The 10,732-nt window shown below is 41.4% G+C and overlaps 1 protein-coding gene across 1 annotated transcript; it reads left to right on the plus strand.

Moving 5' to 3' along the window:
* Nucleotides 1–3,120: 3,120 nt before the first annotated feature.
* Mettl21c (methyltransferase 21C, AARS1 lysine) lies at nucleotides 3,121–10,427 on the plus strand. Its single transcript, XM_059278142.1, has 4 exons — nucleotides 3,121–3,193; nucleotides 5,573–5,724; nucleotides 9,035–9,152; nucleotides 9,608–10,427. The coding sequence occupies exons 1-4, from the start codon at nucleotides 3,121–3,123 to the stop codon at nucleotides 10,000–10,002; spliced, it is 738 nt and encodes a 245-aa protein (XP_059134125.1). The 3' UTR covers nucleotides 10,003–10,427.
* Nucleotides 10,428–10,732: the final 305 nt, after the last annotated feature.

The raw sequence follows: 10,732 nt of genomic DNA on the forward strand, positions 1-10,732 counted from the left end.
TGTGCACCCAAGTTAAATCACTGTTTACTTTGGATAATTCATTAAGTCCAATCTGCTTTCAGCTTTACTTTTCATGACATGGATTCTATTTTAAGAGTTACTGAGCTTCCTCTCTGAGCAGAATTCCCTCTCCACTCCATAGATTTTTTTCCAGGAGGAGTCTTTCTAAAGTTCTATTCCCTCTGTCCTCACCCCAAACACCTTGTATACAGGCTTAAACCTTTAACCGTCATCCCTTCTTTTGGGTAGATGTTCTTTCTTCCCGGAAAACACTTTCTTTTCTTCTGGGCAGTGGCTCCCGTTGTTCTTGGCTGCTAGGATCAGCATCTTGGGCAGCCCTGCAGCAGGAGTGCCTCTTTAACCACAAGGAGTGTTTGCAGAACTGTGTAAAACCCCAACCCCCAAGCTACACTTCTTTTTTATTTTTAATTAAATTTCTTTTAGGTTAGCTACAAAGTATTGAGTTTCATTATGGAATTTTCCTACATATGTGCTGCACTTTGCTCCCATTCATTCCCTCCTTCACTGACCTCCCATTTCTTTCCAGAATTGCAACAGAAGTCTCCATTTCACCCTGCCCTCAGCAACAGGACACCACAGAGCTGGTCTCTTGTTTAGACATTATCGATCTTTGGGGGACATTCCATTTCATGTTGCAAGGGTTCTTCTATGTGTGCTCGATGGGGCAGGAGTGGGGTGTCTAGCAATGTGTCTGTGAGTACTCTAGGTAATGATACCATAAATAACTTGAACTCCCACTGGCTGGCTTTTGGTCATAAAGAGCTCACCATTTCAAGTGCAGTCCTATATAAAAAACACTGAAGACTGGAGGCCACACAAACTGAGATCTCTGCTACATAAGGTAAAGGCATGTTTAAACTGATAGTTTGAAAAGGTTTTGAGGGTTTTGAAGGCACTAATCAGGGATTTCTTTAAGAAAGATAAAATTCTTTAATAATATATACTAATATATGTCAAATTAATATCAGACTAAGTAAATAATAGTAGTTGTACAAGCTTGTTTTGTTTTTTTAATTCATAGCTGTCTTTGGGGAAAATCAATTTTTCATATCAACAACAGTGGCGGGAAGGGTCTCTTAATTTTGGAAGAACTGTCACCAGGTACTTATCTGAAACATGTTCTCCCTCCCCTGAGTGTGCAATAAAGAAGTGTCTTAGATTACATGTGTGGCATCCTATGGTGGCAGACAGGCACTTTGTTACAGGGGCATACTGTATTCTCATTCCATAGCCCTGGAAGTGGTTATACAGTGAGTCCACTCCATAGCGCTGGGAGTAGTAATATTGAATGTCCACTCTATCACCCTGGAGGTGGTAACAGCAGTGGGAACTGCATGTGTGAGGGGCTTTGCTGGATTATGGCTCTCGGTCCTCCAACCCCATGTGGTAGATGTCACAATTAACTGCATTTTCAAAGTACTTGTGCACAACAGGGCCAACATTCTAATACAGGCTTTTCACAACACCAAAGACCCTTTTAAACCACACAATAAGCAGTCTGCTACTTTTTAAAGGTGAAACCATTAACTTCCTGAAGTCATTGCAAAGCTGAAAAATTCAAAACAAAGATAGTAAGTGTCTACAAGGGGAAAGATACTCCTGTGAGGCACAAGGGTGGAACAGTCTTGGCTAGCTTGTTAAACTTGAGGATTGAGGTAATTACTTGATGACTTGGCACTAGAGTTGATGAAAACGCCACATTACACCCACCCACTGCAGTCTAGTTTCTTAGACACTCCTTTTACTATAGATGCCAAGGACATGCTGCCACACCACACTCCTGTGATCTCATTTGTTTGACATCCTTTTGCATAGAGACCTCAGGGTCATACAACCTCTTCAGATATAGAGTTATAAATGCTGTATGGCTGGAGCACCTCTGGAATTCACTGCTCACTCATGAGCTAGAGTGATTGAATGTCAGCAATATCAGTAGTGGTGCCTGGTCACCACCCTTGGTAGCTGAAACAGCAGGATGGGGCAGTTCTTGGGCATGACAATAAACTCAGGATGGTAAACGCAGATAATGAAAACCACAAAAGCTTGTTAGAAAGATTACAGTGTGGACTTAACATACACTAAGCACTGGGTATCGTTTTAGGAAAGCCACAGGGATCTAGGCAGCCTCCTGGACACAGTGTGGACTGCAGCTGGATGTCCACTCATACTTCTGGCTCTGTCACTGACCAACTTCACCTTTATCTTGGATTCTCTCCCCTAATCACCACTTTAACTGGACTGAACACTGGCTTGGTGCATGCGAGCCAACTGTTCTACAACTCAGCTACATCTCAAACTCTTTTTATTTTGAGGTAGAGCCTCTCTATGTTGCCAAGATTGGCCTTGAACTTGTGATCCTTTTGCCTCAGCCCCTCAGGTACCAATGGGAGTATTGTGATTTTGAAGCTATTGAATGGATACACACTGCTAGTGCTGGTTCTGTTTCTATTTTATCCCACTAACCTCCAAATGGCAGTGTCTGCTTTGCCACTTAGCAAACATCAAGTGCCCTGGATCCTCCAGGTCCAACAGGCCTGTGGCTTTTGTGCCTATAAGTGCAACAATAATTCTCTTGCTGCAAATCAGTCTTCCTGTATGTGAGTGAGGGGATTAAAGAGATGCCAAAAGGGGAATCAGATCAGTCTCTTAGCTAGAGTGCTGTGTTCCAACACAGCCTCAGAGTCTGATTCAAGCTGGGTTTCTCATCCATAGTTCCATTAACCCACAGTCCACGAGTGTCCCCAATGGTACCCAATGTTGGACAGGCTTTCTTCACTGAAATTCTGTTCCAAAAGTTATTTGAAATAATTAAAACCAGAACTTAGTAATGAGCTTCATAGCACTGGGTCATGACAGGGAACAACAGCATTTGCTCCCAGGTCCACTTGCTCTGGTTTGCATTTCTTCTTGAACATAGGGGGCCTCATTTCATTCCATAAGACCAGTTCCTTGGGTGGCTGCCTTATTCACCCCAAGGAACCAAGCTGAAAAGCAAAGGTTCTTTTCGATTCAGCAGATGATAAGGTGATAAGCAGTGCTTTCTGGAACTCTGCAAGGCTGAGTCTGAAGTGTTTTTTTCCCTCTCCTCAGGTTCTGGCTATGGACCAGTGTCTCAACACAGCACAGAAGCCCCTGTGTCCACAGGAAGATGGCTTCTCAGGACATTCAGTAGGTAAGCCCTTACAGCATTTACCAGCCACAAGAATTTATATTCCTTCTAAAGCCTAGGTTTTAAAACTGTAATAGAGAGTAGCAGAGAAATATCTTCATATAAGCAATTACCGTCTATTTTTCATTGTTAATTTACCACTTCCACAACGTTTTATTATTTGTACAGGGCTGAGAGTATTTTATGTTTGAAACAAGAACTTTAAAAACATCAAAAGACAATTCAGATGTTTTTGCTTTTTGCTCAGATGCATTTTTGGCAAATTTCTCCTATGGTGGATCCTTGTCAGGGGTATTTTCTCCTTAGAGCCATGTGGAAGTTTAGAAATATACCTGGGCATGGATTCAGAAGCAAATAAGAATAGACATAATCAAGGATGTCCTGAGAGCCATTTAAAACTTAAAGTGGTAAAAATGTTTCACCTCTGCTAAAGAGGGTGTCATTTTTTCATAAAATATAACTGTCCCTAAAAATGTTTACTATAACTATAATAAATGAAAATATTCAAAGTTTAATACAGATATTTTTCTTTTTATAGAACTTCAAGTGGTCTTATGTAAAACTATATATATGCTCATAACCATCTTAACTCTAGTTCTAGATCTGATGCCTTCTATGGCCTCTGCAGATACTGTACCATACATACCCTGTACCCACATGGTATACAGATATACCTGCACACACAAAAGCAAAATAACCATATATATGAAATAATGAAATTTAAAAACTACTTAAGTGTCACTACTTTTAAATTTTAAATAAAATTTAAAACTACTTTACACATTTCACTGTGACCTATGCTTTCCATGTTACTTCCATCTCCTCTGTTGTTGGAACACACACCACCCATGGTGTGTTTTTATACATGATCGTTGTCAAGTCCCTTGAATCCCTGTCTCTTCCTCTCTGTAGGGACTGGGAGTGCAACATTCCCCATTGTGTTCCTTGGCCTGCTATTTGTCTGAACTAGATTCAGCACCAGCTCAAGGCCCTGAGGTAGGAGTCTAGGACCTTATCAATTATTCATAAAGATGGGGCTTATTTGTCAGGTCACTGTGAGGGCTGTAGGTTTGCCTCTTGCAGCTCTACAGTGGAGAGGATGTCCCCAGGACTGAGCTGGCTCTTTATGAGCAGGTCCTGACAGCTCAGTTGAAGCTCAGCTTTTTTTTTTTTCATTGCATTCATTTTTCTTTTGAATGGTGGACATCAGAACTGTCTGCTTGTTAAAAACCATGAGATCATCTGAGGAACCAAAGGCTTCCCCTAGGTTAATTTATAAATGACTCAATCACCCTCACTGTGGTCAGAACCTGTCCCCGATATATCCTACACTGACACCATCATAAAATACAATAAACTTTGAGGAAATAAAATGAAAACATATATAGACACATAACCTGTAAAGCCCTAGTTTATTTTTAAAATTCTATGCAACAATCACTATCACCTGAAGTCACTGTAGGTCCTGCCCTGAAGGAAGCTGTCACTGAGTAGGGCTCTTTCCAAACTCACATCCTTCTTCTTCCACCTTGAGTGGCTGCTCTGACAGACATCAAATGTTCACTGATTGTTTTCCCATCAATTTCCTAGAGCCCAGATTCTATTCCTGTCAAAACCTAGTCATTTCCTAGGACACAAAGACAAGGGCCACATGTCCCTTTTGCTTCAAGACAGAATCCCCATTGTTGGTTCCACTTTAGTCTTTGGCCAACAGTGACTGGTAGGTTGTGAGCTCAGCATCCTCATCCTCCTCCTTCCTTTTGCCTCACTGCTTTTCTTAAACTCTGGAAAACCTGTGAAGATTTGTGACTGCATGATACCAGCCCCGTCAGGTGCTCTCTTCCTCATTTTATATGACATTTGAGAACTGCTATCATGGCTCATGGGGCTAAAAGAGTATTTAAAGCAGTTGTAATTTAATATCTGGAGTTCGGCCAACAGCCTCCCCAGGCTTAGAGAACTGGTTCAACTGTGGGTAGCCTGGGGGGGGGTTGTTGTTGTGGATTTAAGAGAACGTGCTCCTGCCAACATGTGGGAATATTACCTCACCCCAAGAGCTAAAAATAGGCAGATGTGTGTTTATCTAGCTCCTCCAAGTTCAGAGAGCTCACGCAGGCCACTTTGCATATAACCAGATAACAATGCTTTCCTTTGGTGGCAAAAGACAGTGGGACAAGTATTCTGTTCTCCTAAGGAAAGATCAGGGGCATCCTTTGTCATTTTGCCATATATAAAATGTCACATGTGAATTCCAGTCTCCATCAACCCCATGTAACTCAGGTTTGTGTTTTATCTAGTCAATGTTGATGGTGGCCCTCCCGTTAGAGAAAATTTCATCTATTTTCATCTTACTGAGGTCCATCTGATTTTTCTGCTTCACAGAGTCTGACAGGATAGAGTCATCTCTTCGTAGTATCCAGAAATTTGTTCCTACAGACTATGCCAGCTACACACAAGAGCATTATTGGTTTGCAGGCAAGAAGATCATCATCCAAGAATCTATTGAGAGCTATGGCACGGTGGTGTGGCCAGGGGTGAGAACTGCTACATTTATTTGTGGTCAGGCTTTCTGAAGAAAAAAAAATGTTTCATACATCTGTGTTGTCTAGGACAACTGGCCATGTGCCTTCTCATCTCTGTGCTTTTCTGATTGATGAATAATAGCCTGGTCTCCCAGGGGCTTGGGTTGTGTTTGGGCTCTGCAGACATAATAGCAATTCTTCTAGCAGCACTGGCTTTGAAGCAAAATCCTCTCCCTTTCCTGTACCTCCCTCCTCCTCTTGCTCCTTGCTGATCCTTTCTCTTCCTTCTCATCATGACAGACAAGTGTGCCATCACTGAGCTACACACACCCCTAACCCTAAACAATATTTACTGAAATACTTTCAAGTGACATATAAGTAGACCACATTGGAAATGAGATGTAAAACTGATACAACTATTACATGAAAAAAGTTAAGAATTTATAGTGTAGAATTTGCAATAGGCACCTTTGGGATCCCCCTCATTCTCAGCCACTCATTAACTTCAGACTTATTTCACATGGTAAATGGCATTTAGTTCAGAGAAAACATTCAGTAGTCATTTCTCTACCTCTCACTTCCCATGCTTGTGAGGATGGTACTGAAATAGACAAAAAAGTCCATTATTTTCAGATGTGTGGTCATGGGCAGTTTTTGTCCATTTTTCTGTATTTCAAATGTGAATTAATGGTGTAACAATGAGTTGCTGACATGCTTGTCAAGATTAATGAGCCACTACATCTAGGACCACATTAGTTTTAGTTATTGATGCAACATTATTCCTACACCTCATAGCTGAGAATACAAAGGCTCAGTAAGGTTCATAGGCTTGATAAACCTTAACCCTGGGGTGCTCTGGGTCCCAGTATTATCAGTCTTCCTAAAGCAAGCCTGTCCAGAATTAAGGATCCACAGCAGAAATTTCAGACCTTTGGAGTTATATTGAGATCTTATTGAAATGTAGATTTTGATTGAAGACTGGCTAGGGGAAGGAAGAAGGTTGTGACTATATTTCTTAAAATCTGTCTTAATAACACAGATGACATAGTGCAGGGACTCTGATCTGGGAAGCCATGATGGTGGTTCTGTGGAGCACTGAACAGTCATGAAGAGGGTCCCACAATACTCTCCAGGTGGTCCTAGGGATTGGTAGTAAATGGGAGGAGCCAGGGCTTCTGGTCTGGGGGCTCTTTTAGTATTTATACATGGGTATGATTTCCTTCCAGCAAAAGTCTTTTCTCTAACCCTAAGTTTGACAATACCACACCTCCCTGTTCCTTTCCTATTATATTAGGCAAATAGGTAACTATAGTGATGGTAAATATTAGGAAAAGGCCTCAGTCTGTTGTGCACCAAATTGGCCTCTCTTGGGATCTGTAAATGGGAAAATGGTACTACTTCCTGTGTGATTTATGGTGCAGCTGTCCATGAAAAGAGGTTACTGTTAGAGGTTTTTTGTTTTGTTTTTAAGGGATAGAGTTTGGGGTTTGAAATGTCAAAATGACACTTCAGATGACACTTATTGGAGGGCAGGGTGTCCTCAGAGGGAGGCTGGCCTTAGCCATCTTCACAAGATTGTACAGAGAATTTTTTCTGGGCCACTCTAGGTGATACTCAATACTGAAGGTCCACACAAGAACTTCTTGCCAACCCAAACCCCCTTCCTTGCCTTGGTGCTGTCTGACATCTACTACTCTCACCTGGAAGGCCACCTGCATCTTTCCTCAGCTGGCACTTCTCTCCCTGCATGAGGAAGACTGTACTGACTTCTCAGCCTCTATTCTGCTCTGTTCCACTTGTATGCTTTGCTGATGCCATGTAAACCACAGTATTTTGTAACTGGTTTACATGTCTTAGCCCTGCCACCAGAGTACCTTGACAGCATAGATAACTGCTATTATCCTTGCAGGTATCTGTTCAACAGGAACACAGGATGCAATGGGGTGAATAGGGTTACTTCGCTATTCACCTTATGGCCTGCAATGATGAAAGCATGTGTCCAGGAATTCTCTGGCCAATCATTTCTGAATAGGAAGTAGAGTGCAAACTATAGAGCTCAACTGCTTTTCATCTCCATGTCCACACTGCAATCCTGGCCTAGTAGGGTTTGCTAGTCTCTTGCACATACTTACCTTTTTAGTCTTTCCCAGGGTATTGCTAATATTTCTCTCTCTCTCTCTCTCTCTCTCTCTCTCTCTCTCTCTCACACACACACACACACACACACACACACACACACACACACACACGAGAGAGAGAGAGAGAGAGAGAGAGAGAGAGAGAGAGAGAGAGAGAGAGAGAGAGAGAGAGAGAGAGAGAGAGAGGGAGAGAGAGAGAGATGGTCCTAGCTGTCCTGGTGCTCACTACACTACATAGGCCAGGCTGGCCTTAAGCTGACATGGATCCTCCTGCCTCTGCCTCCTGAGTGCTGGGAATAAAGGTGTGCGCCACCATGCCCAGCTGATGCAAATAACACTTATTTTTGGTGAATCAATGAGGTATTATCTCATTATAGAAAAGTTTGGGGAGTAGAAACAAAGAATGAATAAACAATGAAAAGGACATTTGCTGTCATGCACAAAAACTAATTTGCTAACTCATATTGTAGTCCAGACTGGCATCATAGGGTTGATCTAAACATGCAGACCCAGACCTACAGAAGCGAAAGATCTGCATCTTTAAGAAGCTACTCTGAACACTTTGAGAAGTACTATTCTGACAGTATTTATCAGCCAAGAGGAAGGGGAGGGATGGTGCCACTTGTCCAATTAACAGTCTTAGTTAATCTGAATTTTGATGAAACAACTGGGAGAAAGGTGTTCAAATTTGTAACTTACTTGAAGCATTTAAACACTCAATATGACAAAGCTGGTAGGAATTGCTATTTTTCAGTGCACATTCCCCATTTATTCTAAGAGTGGAACTAATCTCCTTTTCCTTCTTTCTGCTTTGAGATCAGTCAGGTCTGACTCAGATGAGACTAATCTGTTTCTCCAGTTCTGTAGGTAGAATTATAACATTCATAGCAGAGATGGGTATGACATTTAATTTTTCTTTTTCTTTTCTTTTTTCTTTCTTTTTTTTTTTTTTTTTTTGGATGGGGGAAAGAGACAGAATCATAGGGTAGCTTAGGCTGGCTCAAGTTCCTCAGTGCTGTGCTTACAGGTCTGAGCATCAGTATCTGGCTATTTTGGTTCTTACAAAACACAAGCTGAAAATATTTAGGGTTACACCTTAACGTTCAACTACAAGCTTACAGTGGTTTGCTCCTGGCGTCTAATAATCCAATTCCAAAATGGAAATTGTTGTTAATGTTTTTTAGGCTACAGCTTTGTGCCAATATTTGGAAGAGAATACAGAGGAATTAAATCTCCAAGATGCTAAAATACTTGAAATTGGTGCTGGCCCAGGCCTTGTTTCCATTGTGTCCAGTCTTTTAGGTTTGTTTCTTCTTGTTCTCATTTCAAAAAGATCTCCTGTGACAATACTGATTTCTTACTACTGACAGGGTATGCATAGCTTGGCCACAATTTCATTGAGTCACTCCCAAATGTCACATGGCAGAAATCATTAGTTATTCAGAGATAACAGTCTTGGAGGAGCTAGTCAACTAATTCAATTCATTTAATTTTTATGCAAGGAAGTTGAAAGTCCAAAGGTATGAAACTGAATTCCTTTGACATTCATGAATGGGGATGGAGGTTCAAGTTGGGGTGCTGGTGACATCTAATGTGGTACACAAAGAGGAAACTGTACAGTTTAAATAATATCAGTTTGCTCAGCCTATACCAACAAAGGCAGGGTTTAGAGATGCAGATGTTAACTGTCTTCTAATAAAGGAAATTGTGGCTACTTACATGTCTCCATGAAGCATTACCATTTCTCTTTCTTTTAGGAGCTCAAGTCACGGCAACAGATCTGCCTGATGTTCTAGGAAATCTTCAATACAATCTTTTAAAAAACACACTGGAATGCACAGCTCATCTACCTGAAGTGAAAGAACTGATATGGGGGGAAGACTTGGACCAGAAATTCCCTAAGTCAAACTTTTATTACGATTATGTCCTGGCCTCTGATGTGGTCTACCACCACTACTTTCTGGATAAGCTACTCGCTACCATGGTGTACCTTTCCCAGCCAGGCACTGTGGTGCTTTGGGCAAACAAATTCAGATTCAGCACTGATTATGACTTTTTAGATAAGTTCAAGCAAGTTTTTGATACCACTCTCGTGGCTGAACATTCAGAGTCATCAGTCAAACTTTTTAAAGGTATACTAAAATGGGACTGATACGTAAAGAGCCTTTCAAAGTATTGGTGTCTTGTGAGCTATTAGAAGGTACACTGTTCCATACTGGTATAGCTAGAATTCAAGTGTAACTCAATACCACAACTTTCTAGGATGATAAGATTACATGGTCAGTCTAAGTATCTACAGAGAACACAGAAACATGAAAGCTGACTTGCAAACTTCCCAAGAATCTTACTTAGTTAAGTGCTTAACACATTTTACATAAAGAATGTAATGAACAAGTGGGTTCCTCCTTGTTTCTGCTGTAACTGCCTGAATTTTACATGTGCCAATATGCTTTTGCCATAATTATTGACACAGAACTTGACAAGGTCTTTGTAGCCCAGGGCAGCTTTGAAATAGATATGCACCTGCCTCAGCCTCCAGATTACAGGTGTGTGCCACGGTGATTGGCATACTGTGATTAGGACATTAATATGGACTGTGGCAGGGGGAGGGTAACAATGACTAAGGGTGCAAAACATGGAAACTGCTAGAATGAGGAAATAGATGTCTTAAGAACCTCTTTCGAGGTGTTAGAGATATGGCTTGGCAGTTAAGAGTACTTGCTATGCAATCATGGGGACTGGACTGCAGATCTCAGCACCCATATAACAAGTTAGTGTTCAGCAAACAACAGCTCTCAGGGATCTGATGCCCTCTTCTGGACACACTAACACATCCATGTTACTAACACACTCAGACACATACGTATCTTAACAAAAACTTC

Source organism: Peromyscus eremicus, chromosome 13 (genome assembly GCF_949786415.1).
Source record: "Peromyscus eremicus chromosome 13, PerEre_H2_v1, whole genome shotgun sequence".
NCBI lineage: Eukaryota > Metazoa > Chordata > Mammalia > Rodentia > Cricetidae > Peromyscus > Peromyscus eremicus.

What these genes read in the sequence shown, in the direction of transcription:
- Mettl21c (XM_059278142.1), top strand. Translation starts at nt 3,121, where the DNA reads ATGGACCAGTGTCTCAACACAGCACAGAAGCCCCTGTGTCCACAGGAA. An exon ending in CTTCTCAGGACATTCAGTAG is followed by an intron (nt 3,194 to 5,572) that starts GTAAGCCCTTAC and finishes TCTGCTTCACAG; the next exon opens with AGTCTGACAGGATAGAGTCA. An exon ending in GCACGGTGGTGTGGCCAGGG is followed by an intron (nt 5,725 to 9,034) that starts GTGAGAACTGCT and finishes AATGTTTTTTAG; the next exon opens with GCTACAGCTTTGTGCCAATA.